The 24262-nt window shown below is 47.3% G+C and overlaps 1 protein-coding gene across 3 annotated transcripts in view; it reads right to left on the bottom strand.

Moving 5' to 3' along the window:
* The window catches only part of tnc (tenectin), a 158905-nt gene that overhangs the window by 17662 nt on the left and 116981 nt on the right, over positions 1-24262 (bottom strand). For all 3 annotated transcript variants that reach the window (XM_071674004.1, XM_071674006.1, XM_071674007.1), the window contains exons 5-14: positions 20498-20569; positions 19993-20052; positions 10095-10201; positions 9514-9601; positions 7702-7838; positions 6913-7060; positions 6090-6395; positions 1257-2966; positions 918-1136; positions 70-795 (exon numbers count right to left, since the gene is read on the bottom strand). In XM_071674004.1, the coding sequence (XP_071530105.1) occupies positions 70-795; positions 918-1136; positions 1257-2966; positions 6090-6395; positions 6913-7060; positions 7702-7838; positions 9514-9601; positions 10095-10201; positions 19993-20052; positions 20498-20569 (3573 nt within the window). The remainder of the gene's footprint in view (positions 1-69; positions 796-917; positions 1137-1256; positions 2967-6089; positions 6396-6912; positions 7061-7701; positions 7839-9513; positions 9602-10094; positions 10202-19992; positions 20053-20497; positions 20570-24262) is intronic.

Genomic DNA, 24262 nt, shown 5'->3' with positions numbered 1-24262 from the left:
AATAACGAAAATAGTGTAATTCTTTTTTTCATTGGAGTGAACAATAAGTCCAATACACATGGCACTTACGACAGTGGTATGAAGGGCAGCACTGGTTAGGTTCCTGTTTAGGTCGACAGTTTAGAACTGTTGGAGGAGCTGGAGGACAGGTTTTGAGAGAACATTCAACGATGCTATTCTTGCAGGTGCATGACTGATGACACGGAGTCGAGCCAGGGACTAAGGCGCCGTTGTTGAACGTCGTGCCATTCTGAATACAACTCCCCTCACCAGGCACTCCATCTCCGGGAACTATAGGGGTACCGGTAACTGTCCCCTCTGTTCCACTTGCTGTCTCGTCAACTTCAGTTGGAGCAAGAATGGTCGTCTCGTCCACTCCAGTGTCCGTCTCACCACCTCCAGCTGGGGCATCAGTGGCGGTCTCTTCTACTCCAGTTGATGGTTTTGTTGCCAACGTATCCCCTCCAGTCTTGGACGGGTCTTCAGTGATGTTCACTCCCTCAGTTCCGTCGGTAACGAGAGTGACTGGGGTCGTGAGAATCTCCTCGTCCGGAGCAGTTGTTCGCGTCTCCATCGCGACTGGTACAGTGTTCGTGGCACCCGTTGCTTCAGTGGTGATCACTGGCTGAGTCACTAACGTTTCGGGTTTGGTCCCTATTGAGGTTTCGGTCACAGGTGCCGTACCAGGTACTTCACTTGCCTCTCCCGTGGAGCCTATGGTGAAGGGTGTGGATGTGGTTACCTCATCCACGCTGTCTGTAACCAGGTTCCCCGAGTCAATAGTTACATTCATATCTGGAACAAGATTTAGACAGATTAAGTAAAGAGAAATGTTGACGACAGTCAAAGTTTAATTTCACTAGCTGTTGAGTACATGAATATTTTCATCCTATTTTTCTCTTTTCTTTCAGACTTACCACAATTGTATTTTGTTGGACAGCATTCGCCTTTGGACACTTCCAAGGGTTCACAGTTTTCTTTAGAAGGGTCGCATTCAATGTAGGCGCAAACTATTTGTCCGTCAAGACAGTAGCAATCACTACAGAAATCTGACGAGGGAACAAACTCTCCTTCGAAATACTGAATTCCATCCTGAACACACCCGGGCGATATTGTGCTCCCTGACTCAGCTGGCACTGAAAAAAAAAAAAAGATTAATCTAAATCAGTTTCCTGCTGAGTCCACAGAAAAGTTATTATAAGATATTATTTCACTGTCATGATAAAAAAAAAAAAAAAATCCTCAAAAATACTCACAGCAGTGGTGGACTGGACAACACTCTCCAGGTACATGAACAGGAGAACATCTGAGGAAGGAGGGAGGCGCTGGAGGACACGCTGCCTGGACACACTTGACCATTCCAGCGATGCACTGACAACTCTCTTGGCAAGGATCACTCACAGGGACATCGGCGCCGTCGCTGTACTGTGTCCCGTTCACAGCGCAGCCTCCAGCCTCCAGGGGAAACACTGTAGATGGTTTGAGTGTTGTGTCAGTACCTCCTGTGCTTGTCTCAGCTCCAGTTGGAACGCCAGTGCTTGTCTCAGCTCCAGTTGGAACATCAGTGCTTGTCTCAGCTCCAGTTGGAACGTCAGTGCTTGTCTCAGCTCCAGTTGGAACATCAGTGCTTGTCTCAGCTCCGGTTGGAACATCAGTGCTTGTCTCAGCTCCGGTTGGAACATCAGTACTTGTCTCAGCTCCGGTTGGAACATCAGTGCTTGTTTCAGCTCCAGTTGGAACGCCAGTGCTTGTCTCAGCTCCGGTTGGAACGCCAGTGCTTGTCTCAGCTTCAGTTGGAATGTCAGTGCTTGTTTCAGCTCCAGTTGGAACGCCAGTGCTTGTCTCAGCTCCAGTTGGAACGCCAGTGCTTGTCTCAGCTCCAGTTGGAACATCAGTGCTTGTCTCACCTCCAGTTGGAACGCCAGTGCTTGTCTCAGCTTCAGTTGGAACACCAGTGCTTGTCTCAGCTCCAGTTGGAACGCCAGTGCTCGTCTCAGCTCCAGTTGGAACACCAGTGCTTGTCTCAGCTCCGGTTGGAACATCAGTGCTTGTTTCAGCTCCAGTTGGAACGCCAGTGCTTGTCTCAGCTCCAGTTGGAACGCCAGTGCTCGTCTCCGCTCCAGTTGGAACATCAGTGCTTGTCTCAGCTCCGGTTGGAACATCAGTGCTTGTCTCAGCTCCTGTTGGAACATCAGTGCTTGTCTCAGCTCCCGTTGAAACATCAGTGCTTGTCTCAGCTCCAGTTGGAATGCCAGTGCTTGTCTCAGCTCCAGTTGGAACATCAGTGCCAGTCTCGGCTCCAGTTGGTACATCGGTGCTTGTCTCAGCTCCAGTTGGAACGCCAGTGCTTGTCTCAGCTCCAGTTGGAATGCCAGTGCTTGTCTCAGCTCCAGTTGGAATGCCAGTGCTTGTCTCAGCTCCAGTTGGAACATCAGTGCTTGTCTCAGCACCAGTTGGAACGCCAGTGCTCGTCTCAGCTCCAGTTGGAACGCCAGTGCCTGTCTCAGCTCCAGTTGGAACATCAGTGCTTGTCTCAGCTCCAATTGGAACATCAGTGCTTGTCTCGGCTCCAGTTGGAACATCAGTGCTTGTCTCAGCTCCAGTTGGAACGCCAGTGCCTGTCTCAGCTCCAGTTGGAACATCAGTGCTTGTCTCAGCTCCAGTTGGAACATCAGTGCTTGTCTCAGCTCCAGTTGGAACATCAGTGCTTGTCTCAGCTCCAGTTGGAACATCAGTGCTTGTCTCAGCTCCAGTTGGAACATCAGTGCTTGTCTCAGCTCCAGTTGGAACATCAGAGGTTGTCTCGTGACCTTCAGGTTCCCCATCCTGAGAGGTCTGGGCATCAAGATCACTTGGTGTTACTGGAGTAACGGTCACCGGTTGGTACTCTTCCGTAACGTCACCGGTAACGCCGCTGGGCTGCGTTGCCAGGGTAGAGTAGTCCAGGGTAACGGTCGTCACCTCGGCTGCAAATCAACATGGATTACTCTAGACTTGAAAAGTAGCTGAAGATGATAGATATTCATGATATAGAACTATAATATACAGTATATAAAATGGATGAGTGTATAATATATAGAATGAATGAACATATACAGAATGAAATTCTTATCATAATCAAGGGGATTTATTTGCGTCATATGAACTACATTTTATGAATATGTTTTAAAAGAATGATGAATAATATTTTGACTGTTGAGGGTGAAAGTTAAGATATATCATGGTCTCCATACAGAGGCAATGCATGCTGATCATTCGTTATGTTCTCTAGAAAACCCAAGCGATCGAGAGAACATATTCATCAAATGCATTAATGCACAGCTGTGCTCAAAATGTAGATGATTTCACTACTGCCTAGAGGTATATAAATCTAAATCAAATCCTTCATATCAAAAGCCAGGCATAGCACTTTACCTCATCGGCCAGTTAGAACCAGTTAACTTTCAGCTTCATTCAAACTGCATAGCTCGCAATCCAATCCAATCAATTTACCTCCAAAGAAAATCGACTAACGTCAATCGTAAAAATTTATATCCATCGTGACTAACTCTCGTGCTCAATGTATATTACTCAAAACAGAGCAAGAAACCCTAAGGAGTTTTATGGTTATATAAGAGGCAAGAGACTCATTACATGGTCAGTTGTTTCTTTCATCACGGAAAACGGAGGCTTTTTGTCAAGACAACTAAACCATGACAATGTACCTTACTAGCTTATTTTGCATCAGTATTTACGATCAAAAACAACTTAGGTCCCGTATCCACTACTTCCACTGCTAAGAGAAGAAAACGTTCTGCAATATATTGACAAGCAAGTTGATGATATATAAATGAAATGCAATATAAGAAGTGAAAGTAAATAAAACGGCAGGTCCAGATAAGGTTTATCCTAGGACAATGAAAGAGGCAAAAGTGAAATAGTTAAGCACTTGAATGTTCTTTTCAATAAGTCACTTTTACGAGGCAAGTTCTAGAGGGAATGAAAGTTTGTCAATGTTGCAGTTATCCAAAAAGGCAATATTTTACAAATGGCAACCCTATTGGGTCTTACCTACATTAACCTTGAATATCAACAAAAGCAAAATCTGAAGTTAACGGGCAATATCATGAGCGTCATGTAAACACGACACTTTAGAAATGAGCCCAGTAAGAGCTGTTCTAACCCTCATATTAGGAAGTTCAGACTCTCTTGTCCTGAACCTCACATACAATTATCCTATAAGCATATCGTAAGCCTCATGTATGACTATCCCATAAGCTCGTGCTGAGCCTCACATAAGAGTATTCCATCAATTCGTCCTGAGCCTCACTTAAAGACAAGGCTTCAACTCTGCCAAACTCTTGACAGAACCTAAAATGTCATCAAAGTCTTTCCTTAAACCCTTTGACAATAGGCTGACATTTTCAGTGCGTACAAAGGATGACCAGACGTCTCTTGCTCTCATAAAAGTCACAGGACACAAGCCTGACGTAATTCAAGACCTCAGCCATCCCCAGGCTAGACCCTACTGTCATAGGTGCTGCTGCAGAGCTTTGTACAGGTCAGTCCTGAATGTCAGGTAGGCCGGGAGGAGTGGCTGTCATGGGGACCATTCCCAACTGAGGATAGCATATCATCCCCCCTTTGGAGACAGTCCTGAGTTATGCCAGGCCGTCTGTCTCACGTTAACCATTTTCCTGTCAACCGGAGGGTACCTTCCCAAGTGTTACCCAGGCCGCCTAACGTCAGGTCAACGAGCCTCTTAAAGGCTGGGGAGAAGGAGGGTGGTAGAGGGTCATCATGCGGGCATCATCTACTCCTGCTGACACACTGACTCTGACGTTGACTAACATACGTTTACTGAATATCATTTATCTGCAGGAAGCACAATTTAACTTGGAGAACATTATACTGGCATTGGTGGTGTGGCGAGCCATGCACTGTCGGATGATGCAAATGTAGTTGCCGTATACGGTAACAGGTGCCATCCAACCTCTCCTCGGGACTTCAGCAATACCCATACATCAACTTAACATTTACCAAGAACCAAACACATTTGTATGAGACCCTGGTGATAGTGTGGTCACAAGGTGCTGAGACTCCTCTCTGGTTCGTCACCTGAACTTTACGTTAGTAATCTACAACATGCAGAACAGATCTTTAATCTCAAGGTAAGAACTTTGGGTTTAGGGACGTGTTTAATGCATTTCTGAACCAATATGCAACTGGGAGGCTGGTAAGGATGAGGAGGCCAGGCATCTGGGAGGCTGGTAAGGATAAGGAGGCCAGGCAACTGGGAGGTTGGTAAGGATGAGGAGGCCAGGCATCTGGGAGGCTGGTAAGGATAAGGAGGCCAGGCATCTGGGAGGCTGGTAAGGATGAGGAGGCCAGACATCTGGGAGGCTGGTAAGGATAAGGAGGCCAGGCATCCGGGAGGCTGGAAAGGATGAGGAGGCCAGGCAACTAGGAGGTTGGTAACGATGAGGAGGCCAGGCATCTGGGAGGTTGGTAAGGATGAGGCAGCCAGGCATCTGAGGGGGGGGGGGGCAGGTAACGATGAGGAGGCCAGGCAGTTTAAGTGGTGATGTTAGTGTGTGCTGTGCAAGCTCTCATGTGACGGTTAATAATGGATGCTGAAAACGTTGTGATGGTAACCACCGAACTGTGTCCCCGAGTGGAGCCTCTGTTCTCGGTTGCTCGAGGGTATGGGGGTATGGGTCTGCTGGGGGACTAAGGGTAATCTATACACTGACCCATCACCTGCAAGGAATTATTATAAACCTGTTAAAGAAATACCAGATTATGGGTGAGTCGTCATGTTATACTTGAGATGTGTTGCCACTTTATGACTACCTCATGTAGGAGGAACTTCCTATGGAACTTCTTCCTTATAGTGGCGGACTTTTGTATGTACAATATTGCATCGTTCATGAGGGGGAATGGCTGGCAAAGAGATCAGAGACAGTATGTGAAAACAAGAACATGAGTGACACAGTATCAACCAGCTGCTGCCCAGAGATATTATCGGGGAGTATTTATGACCCACCCGGTAGAGGTGGGTGCCGGACACTACCTCTGCACACTAAACCTGGGGTGGTGTTGATACTTACGGCAGTCATAGGCCTCAGGGCAGCATTTGCCAGGGGGTGGATCACGCTGGGTACAGTTCTCCTGCATGTCGTCCAGAGGGGAGAGACACTCCTGTATGGCACATACGAGGTCACTCTTCATGCAGTAGCAGTGTTCACATGGGTTCTCGGAGGGGATGAGTGCCCCGTCCGCGTAGTACTCTCCCTTGTGTACGCAGCCAACAAGGTTGGTTGGCATTGTGGTGGTGGGAAGGAGGATCGAGTTGTTCCCCGCTACAAGAGGCGCTGTGGTCGTGACCAGCTGACCGTCTTCACTCTCGTCGTAAGCTAAAAAGAAAAGCAAAACCTCTGCTACAGGAGTGTGGACAAGAGGTCTGTACAGCCCCTCTGTACCCATCTATGTACATGTATATAGGACTGCTTGTGCGGCACTGGGTATATGAAGATATGTTTGACCTCTATAAGGTGACAGATGATGCATTATAACACAAACTTAAGAATTACTACGTTTAGAAAATTGGAAAAGATATATATATATATTTTTTCAGCCCAAGAAACACTGTTGATAATCGCTGAGAACGGAAGACGAAGCAAGGAAGGGGACAGACCCTGGTCTGGGATGATACTTAAGTTGACATTTTGAAGAAAAAAAATTTGAGTGTAGGTGGCCAGTAGCCGAGTGCTGAAACTCAACGGCCGGGAATATGGTTGGAACGGAGCAGAAGCTTGAGAGAGAGAGAGAGAGAGAGAGAGAGAGAGAGAGAGAGAGAGAGAGAGAGAGAGAGAGAATGGTGATGACCAGAATGAGGGTAGGAGGGAGAGACGACATATCATAGATACTGACCACAGTCGTATCTGACGGGGCAGCAGATTCCTTCCTTGAAGACTGGCTTACATCCTGGTACCATAAGGATACACTCCTGCATCACGCACGCCGTGTGGTTCCTGATGCAGTAACACAGTTCACAGGGTTTCGTGGGATCGCCTGGCACCTGCACAACACACATAAGGAAGCGGCTTGGTAACGTATGTTCCGATTTGATCATGTACAGACACACCTACAGACAAATACGCACTCCCACAAGAATACACATAAGGGTAGCCATTCAGTACATCCGTCTATTGATGTCATACATATATTGATGTAGAACGGACACTGTGGGATCAAAACAAATGAATCATTCCATAATCCCGGGAAGGTAATAGAATTCACCCGAAATCATAAAAGTTCATCGGTTTTTATTTTCAAGATACTCAGATCATGTGAGACCATGTATTTCACTGACGTTTATCTATCTCAGTGGGACTAGAATCTATCATGTGAGACCATGTATTTCACTGACGCTTATCCTTCTCAGTGGGACTAGAATCTTACCACTGTTTACATGCGAGACAACCAACTCATCAGATCCTTGTATCGTGATCAAAGGCTTAACCCTGACATACAACCACCGGCTTGAAATAACTTCTAGCTCATTTGTTTACATCCCACGAGAGACTTTCAAATGCCTCATCATAAGAAAAGGATCTGTACAGCCTATTGATACCAGAGACCTTAAGCGTTCAGCGCAGCTGCATCAACAGCAGCTGCGGGAGTGAGGCCCCCAACAGAAGTACCAGGGGCTATCCTCACCTGGGCGCCGTCGGGGTAGTATTGGCCTTCTATGGTACAGCCGTGCTCGGTCACTATGGCCATATCTGTGGTGTTGTAGGATGGCGACGGTGTTGTGGTCGAGGTCAACATCTGCATCACCTGGAGGTTCACCGGCACTGTGGGGAGAAGTCATGGTACTTGGTAGGAAGGATGTAATAGCACTAAGGGAGTGTATGACACTATAGGGAGGGCGCATTAGGGAGATACCATCACACTGTTAGGGAAGAAATCATAGCACTGTATGGTGAGGGCATTGCACTGTGGGTAGATATCATAGCACTGTATGGAGCTCCGTGCATGGCACTATAGGTGGATATTATAGCACTGTATGAAGCTCCGGGCATGGCACTATGGGTGGTTATCATAGCACTATGAGGGTATACCACTGTAGGGAGAAACCATGGCACTGTGGGGAGGGTAGTTGATCTAACGGGTAACGACCACTAGTTCATGTAGTAGTGTCAACCTGCATGTCAAACGTACTGAGCGGTATTGGACACTACGGTACAGGGGCGGCACCGGACACTACAGTACAGAGGCGGTACTGGACACTACAGTACAGGAGCGGCACCGGACACTACAGTACAGGGGCGGTGCTGGACACTACAGTACAGGGGCGGTACTGGACACTACAGTACAGGAGCGGCACCGGACACTACAGTACAGAGGCGGTACTGGACACTACAGTACAGGAGCGGCACCGGACACTACAGTACAGGGGCGGTGCTGGACACTACAGTACAGGGGCGGTACTGGACACTACAGTGCAGGGGAGGTACTGGACACTACAGTACAGGGGAGGTACTGGACACTACAGTACAGGGGCTGGGGCATTTAGCACTTTAAAAGAAGCGGTATACAGAGACGAGGCCGCAAGAGCCCTGGGTGCACACACAGACCCAGGAATCTGCAGATTGTAACAGCATTTCCGGGAGGTGAATGATGGTGGTGTCTAGAATAAAAACATCCCAGAACCCACTTACGTCTGAATGAGGAATACCAGAAAATTATCTCATCAGATGTTCAGTTATAATCATTAAAGTCCCCCACCTACACCCCAGCGCTGTAGGTCCACAAGTCCCCCGTGGGAATTTTATGTCTCTCACAGAAAACGTTTAACGAGTTTTTTGTTTTTTTTTTCACACCTCTCAGTGCGAGAGGTTAGCCTGAGGCAGAGGCGAGGTCATGGGTCAGACGAACCCTGCATCATTCTGGCTAACTGAAAGGGGACCACAACCCTGCCCCCTAACACAATCCTTCTCAGGAGCCGCTACAACCCTGCCGCCACCACAACCCTCCTTAGGTGCCACCACAATCCTACCTCCAGCACAACCCTCCTCAGGAGCCACCACAACCCTCTTCAGGCGCAATCACAATCCTGCCTCCGCTACAACCCTCCCCAAGAGCCACTAGCACCCGCCCTCCAGCAAAACCATCCTCAAGAGCCACCACAACCCTGTCTCCAGCACACCCCCCCTCCCGTGAGACCACTACAACCCGATCTTTAGCACAGTCCTCCCTAACGGCCGCCACCACAACCCTACCTTCAAGCTCCTCATGAGAGGCCGGGAACCCTTGGTGCTAGACGTGAGATAAGTGCGCACACAAGACCTCCTGATATAACACCGTACAGAGTAGTAGTATTTCCAGCAGGATTTGAGCCAAGAGATATCATTTTACTGCCACAGGGAAGCAGCCATGTTCCCTTCGAGCTACCCCTGCCTGGCCAGCAGGGCATCACTGGACACTCTGTGTTGTGTGTGTGTGTGTGTGTGTGTGTGTATTTCTTACCTTGGGGACACGTGATGACAGGGCAGCACTGGTTGGTGATATTTTCTATCGTGCAGTTCTCGCCGATGGGTTTACTGAAGGGACACACCTGCAGAGAAACGAGTACACAATACGTTAGTCTATCTGCTGTAAAAGTTACAACAGGAACTCCCACTGACATCATCCTCATCATTTATCTCTGAAAGCAAGACTTTCAACTCAGTGTTTGTATTATTATCGAACTGGTGTTTATGAAGCATGAGAAATCCATCCCCCGTGGAAAGAGAGAAATAATCTCACAGACGAGGATGATCTTGGAGTGAATCTGACTAACATTAGAAAGATATGATTAATCAGAGAAAAATGACGTAACACAAACCACGTAGACTGATAGAGTAGATTTATTTTCTATGAAATTATAGAGAATATGGTTGATTCTTTTATATGGAGCAAAGTGAACTAATCCTCAAGCATTAATGATTTACTGCGCATATCATAAACATCTAGCATACCCATATCATACCTATACACGTTAATGAGAAATGCATGAATGGTGTGACAGAGGCTGCAAGTGGAGTGAGTGAGAGGAGGGGGACGCTTACCTTGAGGTAACACATGAGCATGGAGTTGTGACACGTGCAGTTGAGGCAAGGCTCATTGGTGACGATCCTGTCCCCCTCCGCGTAAGGCTGGAACTGGTAGTAACAACCTGGTCGAGAGAGAAGGGGAACATTAGCCAAGTTTTACTACCACTCTTACGTGGCTTTGAGATTGAATTATTCAGATCCAGTGTTACAGGTTCTTGTGGCTACAGGGATGTCTGTGCTGGTGAGGAGGTCAGGCGAGGGCAGTCACAGGGAAGAACAATATGGTCATTATATAATTTTCACCCATAATGATGATGATGAGAGGCGAGGGCCTGCTGGGGGGCATAAACTCCGGAGGTTCCATCGGCAAGACGAGGTGCTCCGCTCAGAGCCTAATGAACGGGTCAAGGCGGGTAGCACATCCACTGCCGCATTAACTTCAGGATCATCGTACCACTGTGACCAGAAAATAACTACCTACTCTTGCGTTTTATGAGCTCCAGGCAATTAAAAATGTACTGCTTGGAGGAGGGGGGAGGGGAGGAAATGTGTGGGCATAAAGTGGGGGTGGGGGAACGTGTGGGCGTTAAGATGGGGGTGGGGGGAGCGTGCAGGCGTACGTGGAATATGCCCAGCACAACGACCTGGGGAGCAGGAGTCGAACCCCAACCCCTGGGGTACCCCGGAGGGCAGCGAGACACATCTGCATACTTAGATCCTTTCTCTGAGGTTACCTTGTGCAGCATCTCGGGTCCTTTACCTCCAGCTTCCTTATTGCCATTGCAAATGAAAGCAGCAGAGCAACTGGTGTTACCGATGGATCAAAAAATGTGGCTAAAATCAACGGGGAATGGTCGATATTCATATACGTTACAATACAAATTCGCCGAGTACAGTAATATTCTCGGACACCAGCAAGATCACCATCAGTAGCTGGAACACATCATTCCTCACTCCTGGCCACCACAACCACCAAGTCCCGTTCTTCTTAAGGTTCATCTTATTAGCAGAACCACAGTGTGGGGCGCTCGTTGCTCCCAGCCCTGCCTCGCGATGTACAATTACCTCACACTGATACGAGAGAGAGAGAGAGAGAGAGAGAGAGAGAGAGAGAGAGAGAGAGAGAGAGAGAGAGAGAGAGAGAGAGAGAGAGCATCACCCTGACGATGTAACATACGGTACGTTTCGTCTGCAGTTATATCCTCCTACATTGTCATGTTAGTTTTCCTGTCAGTAATGAAAGCGGTCGTAAAGTCGCTCAAGAACCGCCGTACGTATATTATTTTATCATTTCCAGTTGTCGACATTTCTCCCAAGTGAGTCATACGACCTAACTAACTCACCGCTTGTATAAATCCCCCTTCGTTCTCGACCTTGTCCCATGACCCGACGCACTAACTTGACCTTCACTCTCTCATCGATGTTTATAAAAACTGAAGACCATTGTCATTCAGAGCAGGACGGGGTCATAGGTGGTTCCTCATGAGCAAGACGGACCCGTTGCCACATGCTTCTTGTGCAGGCTGGCCGGTTGCTTCCTGCCCTCATGGACCTTGCCCTGCTTTCAACGTCCTGATGCTTTTTTTTTTTTAATCTTTTAAACGATTCTATTCTTTTTTTTTTCAATGTCTCTATTGAACTTGTCATTTTTGTGGCCTTTAGAGTGTATGATTCTTTCTGCGTTGATATGTCGTTCTTTTTGTCTTCCTGTTTGCACCTGAAGGTAATCTTTTTCTCTGTCTGTCAGATTTCTGTAGTGATTTTCTAATCATGAAACTTCTTCTTGTTTTTTCTCTTCGCGCACAAGTTTGCGTCCATTCGTACTGGTGTCTGCGCCTGGAGGTTCCACTCCATGGTCTTGCCAGAGCAGGCACCACCATCGTCAGGTTATCTTATTCCACTGCACCTCATATGACTGGACGTGCCGAACCTTCCTCTGACGTCCTCACTCGACTCCTAAAGTAGAGGATTGTCTGACACCTACCGGGAACACTTGAGTGATAGTGAGAACATTGATGACGTGTCTGACAGACAGACAGACAGACAGCCGGCCTGGCAGCATCCGAGATATAATGCAATGTATAATGCTTGATAGCCTGAGAGAAAACGATGCGTTGGAACGGAGATTTGACTGATAAGGACATGTATATAATTTTCTTTTATTCTGAATTTACGATAATCAGACCACAGAGTGTAGACTGCAGTTCCATTACGTGCTGAGATGGACCGCCTTACATTGAGTTTCGATTTGTGAGATAACGATCACCCATTTATTTTGAAGATTAGATATACATATACTTTATATGTAACTTATATGGACATATATTTCAACACTGTAATGAAAATATACGGCAAATCCATCTGTCAATAACCTATGGCGTAGCGGTTAGTGGTCCTGACCGTGACGTATTCATGGGTTGCCCAGGGTCGAGCACACATAGGTTCGAATCCTGGTAACGTCAGTCGGTCCACAATCAACCCAGCTGTTCATCCACCCACAGGGGATGGTCGGTAAAGTGGGTACCTGGCTTAGGCTAGGTTACACACACACACACACAACACACACACAATATATATATATATATATATATATATATATATATATATATATATATATATATATATATATATATATATATATATATATAGTTAATGTCATGACCTTGATTAGGACCTCAGTTGCCCGTGCCGTCTCAGCTAACATAGAAAAAATACAGTGATGATACAGATGCCACCTATTAATATTTGCATGAGTGACTTTCAGACTGCCGGTGAATGCAATGGGAAGGAGGATATACAATGGGCAGGAGGATATGCGCTGGTTGAGTATATCTTACGCATATCTCCTGCCGTCTTGGCCAGCGCTGAGTATATCTTAAATACTCCTCCTACCATCCTAGCCAGTAATGAGTACATCTATGTACTTTTCTTACCATCCTGGCCAGTGTTGAGTACATCTGATGTACATTTACATTTCTTGTCATCTGGGCTAGTGTTGTGTTAATTATATGCTGGTAACGAACCCCGGGTTTGTATAAGCTGTTTTTCTTAATAAAGTTCAGTATTAGAATACATACATACTTCATACATACATGCATACATACGTATATACATAGAGACGATGGATCACAATGAGGGTCGGTACATCCTACACAGACGGACAACAGGAGGGAACATTAGGCAGGTGGCTGGTCCCAGGAGTCAATAACACACCCAGCCACGTCCTCCATAACCTCAGAAGAACCCCTCACTCGTACCTCGCTCAAGTCTCTCTTCACAGCTGCTTCTTCCCACAGGAAACTTAGATTTCTCACTAAATATTGGTACAACATTCTTATCAGATGCTCTGTAGGGAGAGCCACAGCCTCAAGAATCTTACCAGAGTGGCCCTCGACACATGCCTCTCGAAGCTCTAACGAGATCCCTCATATTATGTTAAGCTTCTTCTCAAACCTTCCACTAAAATCTTGATTTCCATCCCCTCACGAGAACCTGACTGTAACTCTGTTTAGAGAGTCATCTTGGTGCCTGGCATCACAACACTTGTGGTGGTAACATTAGTTGTTTATCTCTAACTGTAAACCTTCTTCCCTCCACTAGCACTAACGTATTGCTATGTAGCCACCTGCCACTCTCTAACATTTCCCCATCACTACCTACCACTCTCTAACCCCTCCCCATCACCACCTGCCACTCTCTAACCTTTCTCCATTACCACCTACCACTCTCTAACCTCTCCCCATCACCACCTACCACCTTCTAACCTCTCCCTGTCACTACCTACCACTTACACTTGCCTTCTTGTCACCACCTGTGACTCTCACACTTTTGCTGCTGAACAGCATCTCTAGTCCTCGTTCTGCTGTTCATCTACCACCTCTCACCATCTACTCCCTGCTGTCTTTGCCTCTCACTTGCCGGCAAGAGCGACCGCTCACTGTTAAGAAGTTATGGACACGGGCAGCGGGGTCGACCGCCGCGTTCATGGTGAGGATGAGCAAGCAATCCGCAGACCTTCACGGTATACGACCTCTTAGTCAGGAGTGGAGCGGACTCCGGGTGTCGTCACTCTTCCAACACCGTGAGTACCATGAGTACTGCGAGTACCCTGAGTGCAATTTGAGCACTGCGAATACCGTGAATGTCCTGAGTACCGAGAGTCCAGTGAGTATTGTGAGTACTGTGAGAGCCGTAAGTGCTATGAGTAACGTGAGTACCTCATAGTAAAGAGGTAAGGTTACCTTTTATGCCTCATTTCCATAAACCATCTGTAAGATCTACAGCCGATAACATGACAGTAAGGAGGATTTCCTTTGTCTTCCTTAGACGGAGCAGCTTTAGATGGCAGCGCAATCTAGATAATAGCTAGTGTTATAGTACAGCGGCTGTAACGTTTGGGTACTGTAATGACTGTACCAGGACTAGGGGGGAGAGAGCTACCCAGGTAGTGTACTGACTGTATCAGTACCAGGGAAGAAAGTTTCCCAGGTTGTATGGTGAGGGTGGTCTTCTGCCTCTGGCAATTGTAGGTGTCTCCCTTACGTACACACACACACACACACACTTGTGTCTTTCTTGTGTCAGGCTCAGACGATCTGGCAGGTGACCTGCGGGGGCCCTCTGACGTGGGTCCCGTGAGGTCACGGGGAGGTATTAACCCAGACGCCTCACCTGCCTGGCGAACCACTGCCTGGGTCGTAACCCCAGACGCCACAACTAGCTGGCGAACCCCAGCTTAGGTCGTAACCCAGACGGCACACATGGCTGGCGAACCAGGCAGGCCAGGGTCGTTCGGCAAGAGAGCAGCTGCAGTTTTCTCACGCAGTACATGGGCGTCACGGACGCGAAACTTGTTATAGAAAGACATGTATCATACATCATACAGATGCTGTTCAGGGTTAGTCATTATTGTTATCAGACTCAGTGACTGATGATGCCTGGCAGATAGAGGTGCTGGGTAAGGCGACCGCTGGTGGTTGGAGTATGTTGTGCTTCTGTTGAGACAGCCAGTGTTAGCATTAGTTCCTGTGTATTGCTTTCCTGCTCTGTGTTGCCTCTGGACTGTGTGTTGCGCTCCTCCTCCTGTTTTTTTTTTTTTTGCTTCTACATCACTTGCTTCGAAATATGCTGTATCCTCCTGCAGGACCTTCCTGCGGGACATACTTTGATAAATCACACATTTTGACGCACTCTGAGCTTTGTTATTCCTCATACTTCCAGGTTTTCCGTACTACCCCAGCAGACAAGGCGCCACACTGGTAGCCACCTTGTGATGCGACCTTCATAAAAAGTGCAGCACACAAGACCGAGGATAACAGGTGGGGACAGAACCTTCCCTCGAGTCCTGGTAACGAAGTTAACGTCCTCAGCCAAGCTGCTGCTGCTGGTGTGTTTTTGCGTCGGCTGTTATATGAGAAACCTGTGATGGCGCTCTGTTCATCTTGGCTTGGGTACTCCTGACTCGGATATCATAGCGTCTCTCTTCTGGGTACTCGTTACGTAAGAGGCGGTAGAGAGAAGTTTTCCCTAAACCCAATTATAACCTGAGAAAAACGAATAAGAAAACTCCACGGTCAGTGTCGGATTTATGTAGTAATACCTGTTGTCATTTCATTTATAACAAAGTCTATAAAACTGCCTCAAAATCTCTTCGGTCCCATGAAAGCTCTTCATCTTACTGAACATATTCCTAACGCTTCAAGAAGTGGTCGCCTCAGTGCTGCAATTCTTTCAGGGTTCCTCAAGCTGTGCTACTCTCTTGAGATCTTCCCCAGGTCTCAATCTTCTCTCAACTTTCCAGCACCTGTGCCTAATACAACCCCTACAGCTCTTTGAGAGCCTCCACGCTTCTTTCAACATCGTATAGCTCTCTCAAGAGCTCTGCACTTCTCATAGAGCTTTTCTAACTATACCTCCGCAGTTCTCTCATACACCTTACAGCCATTTCAGAATGTTGTACTTCCAATGCCCTTAATACAGCTCTTGAAGACTTCTGAGAAAAATCTTTCAGCTGAACCCAAGCCCCTGTATTACTCTAACAGCCTTAGCAACACCTTGAAGACCTCTGCAACCCTTTCAAGAACCCTTACAGCTCTCTTAAAGCCATTCTCTTTTCCCTTACTGGTGGTGGCAGCCAGTAGAACAACAGAGAGGATGAGGTACAAGGGGGTCTGGCTTCATTACAACTGTGTCATGACGTGCTGATAAGAGTGCACGAAGCTCATAACTTGCAGTGAGCCCACACGAATCAGAGGGTAAAAGCGAGGGGAAGACGGCAGTCTAGATATTGCGGCCGGTAGGGAAATACTGGAACTGTGGCTCTCACAGGTGTGTCAGAGCTTAACTGCAGAGCCTGTGGGACTGTTGCTTCAGGTATGAGGGTGTGTGTGTGACGTGGCTGGTAATACGCTCAGGGTCACTGATGTGACTTAGGTACTTGAAAGTGACCCGAGGCGTCGTGGCCGTGTTACCTTGGACTTAGTCATCATAGTTTACTGCAAAAGTTAAGGTAACATGAAGGACAACTGGGAATTTGATGATGTAGTACACCATATCCATGAGGCATAATGCCTTTTACCTTAGAGTTTGTGATGTCACTGGTGCCGTGTGATAATCTCATCAGTAATTCACTTTTTTCTGTCTCGATTTGTCAATGACATCTTCGTTTATGTCTAATGGCTGCTGATCATTAGTGCTCCTGTCTCCTACATCTCCTTTGATAGTTCAGAAACCGAGTGTAATCTGATTATCACATCCATTAACCATGCTTTTTTTTTTTTTCTCCAGAATGTGGTGGCTGGTTTAGACTGAGGCGTCTCTCGCTCCAGTGGCTACAACTAATGAGAAAAAGTGTCGTTTGACTGGATGTGTGTGTGTGTGTGTGTGTGAGGACGTAGCCGCTGACTGCCGCTGTACTCCCGCCAACGTCGTTCGAGCCAGGTCCGGGTGAGAAGGTACCACTGTGTACCAGGCTACCTCCCTCCTTAATGTACCTCTGGTCTGGTGTGAAGTAAAACTTGCGATCCGGACATGTTTGAGGAGGTTCGTTAACGGTGGTTCGAGTAGGACTTTCATGGTAATTGGTCCTCATTACATCAGTCAAATGTCTGAGCTACGAATGTACGGCCGTGTGATCCCCAGGTCATGCTGAAGATGATTTCCCGACTGACATTTTTCTTTCCAAGTGATCAGGTGGAGCGAGACATTCCGTTAGAGTCTTGAGGCACCGCAGGTCAACTTGACGGGTCGAAGATTGTATCAGCAAGCGACCCTCAAGGCACCGTATATCTTGCAAGGTAAAAGACAAGTTACGTCTCACAGCCATTTACTGTTTAGCCAAATAGCAGGATCCCGAAAGCAGCTGCAGGAGCAGCAGTAGCAGCAGCGGGAGGACGCGGACACCTTCCCCGCAGCAGGAACCCCCCCTTCACCCCCAACCTTTAGGGCATGAGGCAGGGAAAAAGCTCAAGAGGTCGTCCTCCAGCGCCGGGAAGAACCTCACCGGCGACAACACAACGACCTTGGTGCAGACCTTGACACTGGCTGGGGTGTGGTGAGTGTGGTGAGACTGGCTGGAATGTGGTGAGTGTGACGAGACTGGCTGGAATGTGGTGAGTGAGTGTGTGTGTGTGTGTGTGTGTGTGTGTGTGTGCGTGGTAGGGTGTGGTGTGGTGATCCTGGAGGTGAGGAAACTTGTATCAGTGATAATTAAATGAAATCGTCTATTGGGGTTGTGAGTAACTTGTAATGGTGAGGTGCGAGTCCTTCTGGTGTTGGTGATGGTGGAGCGTGAGACCTCCTAGTGTTGGTGATGGTGAAGCGCGAGTCCTTCTGTTGTTGGTGATCGTAAAGTGTGAGTACTTATAGTCTTGGTGATCGTAAAAATGATGGTGACGGTAACACAGCAATAGTGATGGTGATGGCAGGAGAATGGTGATGTAGGCCTGGATGAATTATGGATAAGACAGGTCTAGTGTTATATAACATGGTAGTTGAGAGAGTGGATCGTGAGAAGCTGTGGCAGACAGAGCAGCTGGTGGTGACTGTGCTACTGGTGGTAGAAATACGGCGTCGTCCGCTCCGTGCACCGCTGTGCCACACCACAGATCACACAGCGCGGAATGTAACTTGTTATTTCCTCTCCTAAATCTCCCGTCAACGTTGAAATTGGGGGTAAACATCGGTAATCGACGACGTCAGGTGCCAATTGTCAGGCTATGGGAGAGCGGTAGGGAGCCCCGGCAGCGATGACCATAAGACTATGCCTCACACACCCACCCACCCACCCACACACACACACCACGCTGCTCCACTGCTTCAGGCTCCCAACCTCAACTGCTACAAGAGAAAGAAGTAGACCGGATGTAGTAACCACGAGCCGGGCCGGCAAGACTGGTTTTTGTAGGTCCAAGACGAAGCGAAATGACGATGTTTCCTGCCCTGTGGGTGTGGGCGTATGGGCGCTTACCAGCGTGTTCGTAGGAATTTGGAAAATCTGTTTCCATTGATTTCTCTTTTTTTTCAGTGGGAAGAAAGTTCACGAATAGGAAATCTGTAACGATACAGTATATCTAGTCAGAAGAATTATTCACAATGTCTAAAATGTTAGATCAACAACGAGATGTTCCCAAAACATTTGCACTAGAATAATGTAAGCATTTGCACAACACTATAAAAGAACATAAAAGATCGTCAAACTTCAACTCTGCAAACCCTTGAGGAAATACTTTTTAACGCTTTTGTTAAGATTTGGTCTGTTAGAAGTATTCATGCCAGACTCAGGTACTTCATTCCAGAATTCAGGTGGGGCCACCTTGAACGATTTTGAAAAGATATCATAAAAGTGACGGTAATAAGGGTACATAGGACACATTCACGAGATTCAATCCATCCTTAACCTGCGTCCTGGGATTGAGACACAAGGGGAGTCTTAACATCACGACATACCAGGGAGACAGCGTCACCTACCTAGATACTGGATAATGTGAGGACGGGTGAGCAATCTGGGTAATCTACACACATCCATCTTATCAGTAACTAGTACGTCTTAAGAAGGCAAGGGCGGGGTGGATCAATAGGGTGTTGGTGGTGTGTGGATGGAACGGGAGAGTGGTCATATATGGAAGGTAATGGAGGATGGTCATATATAAAAGGGGAAGGCGGATATATATATATATATATATATATATATATATATATATATATATATATATATATATATATATTTTTTTTTTTTTTTTTTTTCATACTATTCGCCATTTCCCGCGATAGCGAGGTAGCGTTAAGAACAGAGGACTGGGCCTTTGAGGGAATATCCTCACCTGGCCCCCTTCTCTGTTCCTTCATTTGGAAAACTAAAAAAAAAAACGAGAGGGGAGGATTTCCAGCCCCCCGCTCCCTTCCCTTTTAGTCGCCTTCTACGACACGCAGGGAATACGTGGGAAGTATTCTTTCTCCCCTATCCCCAGGGATAATATATATATATATATATATATATATATATATATATATATATATATATATATATATATATGGATGGATGGAAAAGAGAGGATGGACATATGTGGAAGGGAGGGAAAGATAGTCCTATACGGAAGGAAAGGGAAGGGTGGCTGTATTAGGAATAGCCACACCTGTGGAGGGGAAGGTCGACTGTACATGGGGGAATATGTACATGGGAAGGGTTGTTATGCTGTACATTCACAGGGGTGGGACACTGTAAATGGGAAGGTGTTGGACACTGTACATGGCAAGGGGTTAGACACTGTACATGGCGAGGGGTAAGACCCTGTACATGGGGAGAGGTTAGACACTGTACATGGGGAGGAGAGGCACACTGTAAATGGGGAAGGATGGAGCACGGTACTTGGGGTAGGAGTGGGACACTGTACAATAGGAGGGGTGGGACACTTACCCTCCGTACCATCCTGGCCAGTTTCGTTTCCTCCCGTGCGAAAGAGAGGGCCAATGACACCTGGCGAGGGAGCAGATAGTCAGTACATATATACAGTGCAGCATCACACTCACATGAGGATCACATGCATGCAGCCTCAAGTGTGGCGAGAATAGATATGAACACTATGGATACATTCAACTGTCAGCCATCATATACTGAAAACTACAGCTACTTAATTCTTATCTTGCTGAGAAAGAATCTAAAGGCATTTACATCAAGCAAACTGCTGAGCAATAGGTACTGGCATTGGGGTATGCAATGTGCAAGGAACTGTGGTGGTGGTGAGGGAGTGGGCTACATGTGCTGACAACAGTGTGGCTGTTAGGGTACGTTATGTTGGGTAAAGCTGGTGACCCATGGCGTGAGCGAAGGTCATTGCATAGAAAATGTACTGTGTCTGATGTTATGAAGGTGACGATGGAGGAGAATGGTGCGTGTGTGTGTGTGTTTGTGGTGTACTTACCTCCCTTAGAGGAGTGGAAGATAGTGGAGAGGTCCGCCTGTTGCTGCTGGAAAACATCGCCGGAGAAGGGAGCTGAAACCAAAGAAAACGGAATTGGGTTAGGGACAAGCTAATGCATTTTATTTTCATACAGTATCAACTGGTTACAAATACATATATTTCCTTGTACATTAATCTTACGAATAATCTTGTTATGGTCTGATCCAGCAACACGAATAGAATAAGCAAAGTTTTTTGAATTGCAAGAAGTTCTGTGATAACATTGTGGCTGGAACACCCTGGTTTGTAGGTGTGTTACGTGTCCAGTGTTGCTGTCTTAGTGTTGCTGTCTTAGTGTTGCTGTCTTAGTGTGCCCTTCAGACTTGGAAAGACCTGAGATATTTCCTGTGGAACATTTAGGGAGTTTCTTTTTTTCAAACTGAAGGGTTTAAACCCCTCTTATTCATGGGTCGAACCCCTCAGGTTTAAGGGAATAATCCTTCTAGCTTTACCGTGAGATCACGTATCTACACCCCACTGCATCTGTCACCAGTTACACCCCGCTACACTAGATGTTAGGTACACCTAACTGTCACCAGTGGCACCCCGCAGTCACCAGTTGGTAGTTCATGGTAAGAAATCTTCATTATCTTCTTCCCTTTTTTTTATAATCGAAAGTAAAAACGTGTTTCATCATTTTCAAAGGTTTCCCAGCCTTTGTCTTACTGAGAGAATTAGTGAGGCGAGGGTCACAAATTTCAACAAGATTGTAGCAAAAAGAAGCCTCCAGAAAAACGAAAAAGGAGGGGCTGGGGGAGAGAGAGAGAGAGAGAGAGAGAGAGAGAGAGAGAGAGAGAGAGAGAGAGAGAGAGAGAGAGAGAATGTAAATGGTCTTGATCTTCTTTATGAAGCATACTTAACATTTTTTTTTTTTTATTTACGGACTTGTCACGAAAACTGAGAAAAGTTTCATCTATTCATCGTCTATTAATGATGATAGTGAGAGACTGCAGCGGCTGGTCGCTGCGCTCGCCTGCCAGCGATCCTGTCTCAGGTGACGGGTCAAGCCCTGAGGTATTCCTCAGCGTCTGGCCAGGTCTCTGGGAGGCAGGCTATGCCCTTAGTGACGGATCAAACCTGAGTCATGGCAGCTGCTATGGTCCTCAGGCGCTGGATAAGCGTCCATGCTATAAACACGCCAACTCTTATGGTACCTTCAGTCCAGGCGGGGTTCGACTCCAGCAAGAGAACTGCATTATACTGGTGACAGACAGGCGACCAGCCAGTAGTTTTCCGTCAGAAACATTGGCTACTCTGCGCAACCATGCGGGAGGGAGGATAATAGGGAGAGAGAGTCGCTAAGATTTTTGGGAAACTCTCCTCCTTAAGAGGAGATAATGAATCCCCACTGGTGAAATATGACAGCACAAGGTCACGCCAGGAACCTGCCTTGCCCGAATACTAGAACCATTGTCAGATGAATCAATACAAGCGAGGCGAGACGCGCGGTGTCGTCATCTTCTTGTCTCACTCGGAGACCTTGGCAGTGACCTTTAGGGACGCAAGCGCTGCCACTGAGGGAGGGTGGAAGTGGTGGTGGGGAGGGGGAGATATACTGAGATCCACCAAGCCAACGGAATCTCCCAGGAACGTCCACTGTGTTTCACTGTTTTAACATACCAAAGACCTTCCTGCAGGTGGGGGAGGACGCGGCCCAGAACAATGACCTTCCCATTTCTTCTGTTCTCTCTCTCTCTCTCTCTCTCTCTCTCTCTCTCTCTCTCTCTCTCTCTCTCTCTCTCTCTCTCTCTCTCTCTCTCTCACTTCCCGTGGGCTGTTTGTGGTGTACCCTGCCCTGGTTCATCTTAGCGACTAGAGTATCCAGTATCCAGGCGATGGTAACAACACGCAGCTGTCCCCCCCTACGCCTGTCCACCGCCTAACCTTCCCTCGGAGTCCTTGTGTGCTTGATGGTATTCGGAGTGACGCAGTTAATTCTGTGTCATCAAGTTAAGAAATTTGGTCGGACGAAAAATCACTTCGATTATCCATGTACGTCATACCATTACCATCGCGGAAATCGTTAACAACTGCGGTCATTAATGACAAGAGTTTCATTACATTTATGCACATTATGAGTGGAATGATGGAAGGATATGATGATTGGACGGTGTAGGGCTAGGCTGAGGTCCTAGAGCAACATCCTCAGCCGTGGTGGACTGAGGGATAGACACGAGAGAGACGGAGACACTCGGAGATAAAGAGCCAGACAGGCAGTGTGGACAATGCATGCTCCACTCACACGTCCTGAGGACCTCGAGTTATGGTTAAGGTAGGTTCTTCCTCGCCTGTGACAACACAAGGTTTGGGCAGGTCAGGTCATCATCTGCTGTGGCTGCCACCCGAGCTGCCCTTGGCTGGGTATAACGTTAGTACGCCATGAAATACGCAAATCTATAACGAAATACATACCTGGACTCTATTAAAAGCTACCGCTTTTCTCAGTCTCGCAATATGCTTCTGGAACCTAGACAAAGGGACCCTAATACAGTTTGTTAAGCCTGGAAATACGCCATCGCAATGTGCTTTTGGGTTCCTGACTGTATTTCCAAGAGTTTACCACTCGCTCCTGTAACTTTAGCTTTCAGTTAGGCCAACGTTTAGAAGGTCGAACTGTAAAAACTTCGTCACGTGTACGTGAGAGTCATGTTGCGCTGTTCTCTGTCATCCCACGTAACTACCAGTGTGACTTGGAATTTAGTTAACTGTAGTTTGACCTCTGTAACCTGGGGTTCAGCCTGTGCTGTTATTTGGTAACTGGAGACAACCAGACCCCTTTCTGTTACGTCTTCCTCTCACACCATCTGTCAGGGTAACGAACATATATATTTCAGAAGTAACAAGTAAACCCTCCAGCTTGCTCCATACTCATGTGCATGTGTTTATACACGGTCAGTGATGTGTATACGGGATCTATCACGGTTACTCCAGGGGCTGGCGTGCACTCCGGGGTCTGGTGCGTGTCCTGGGGGCTGGCGTGTACTTCAGGGGCTGGCTAGTACCCCGGGGGCTAGCGTGTACTCCGGTGGTAGAGGCGGAGAGGGCCAGGTTGGAGTGGGCTGAGGTGAAGACCAGTGTATACTGTGACAACTATTCAACCCCTGGCGGTGCCCTGAACGCCAGAGTTCGTCGACACCCGCTGGAGCACCTCTCCCCGCCGTGCCCTTCTGATCCCTCCTCCGCTACCTCCCTCCAGGCTTTCTATCCTTCCCCCCTACACTCACACACACCTGCCTACTTCCACCTACATACACACACACACACACCTCCTGCCTACACCTATCTGCATCCTACCTACACACCCATCATCAACATCCAGACAAACACGACCACCTCCAAACAGCTCCTCGATGGCTTTCCAATAGGACGCAAACCTAATGCCGTTTTAGGACAGATGGGACACATCACTAAGCCGCCACAAGCTACCGAATCCGCCATTTCAGGACAGCAGGAAGGCGGCCCTGACCAACCCGATCCTGAATTACGAAGGTGAGAGAGAATCAGACGAGCCCAACCTGACCACAACTCTACATCCGGATAATAACTGTCTCGCTTGCCCCAGCTTAGTGTGTTCAGTGATGGACTTTCCATATTCCTACATCGTTTGATAGTGTTCTGTGTTTCCTCACTTATACGTTTTTGTGTATTTGTGTTTCCATATTTTGTATTTAGATTGTAATTCATGCTACCTACCCTTTATGAGATTGTTCATTTGTTTTGCTTTTG

This window comes from Panulirus ornatus, chromosome 19 (assembly GCF_036320965.1).
Source record: "Panulirus ornatus isolate Po-2019 chromosome 19, ASM3632096v1, whole genome shotgun sequence".
In the NCBI taxonomy this organism is placed as follows: Eukaryota; Metazoa; Arthropoda; class Malacostraca; order Decapoda; family Palinuridae; genus Panulirus; species Panulirus ornatus.
This window is presented reverse-complemented; position numbering and strand designations above follow the sequence as displayed.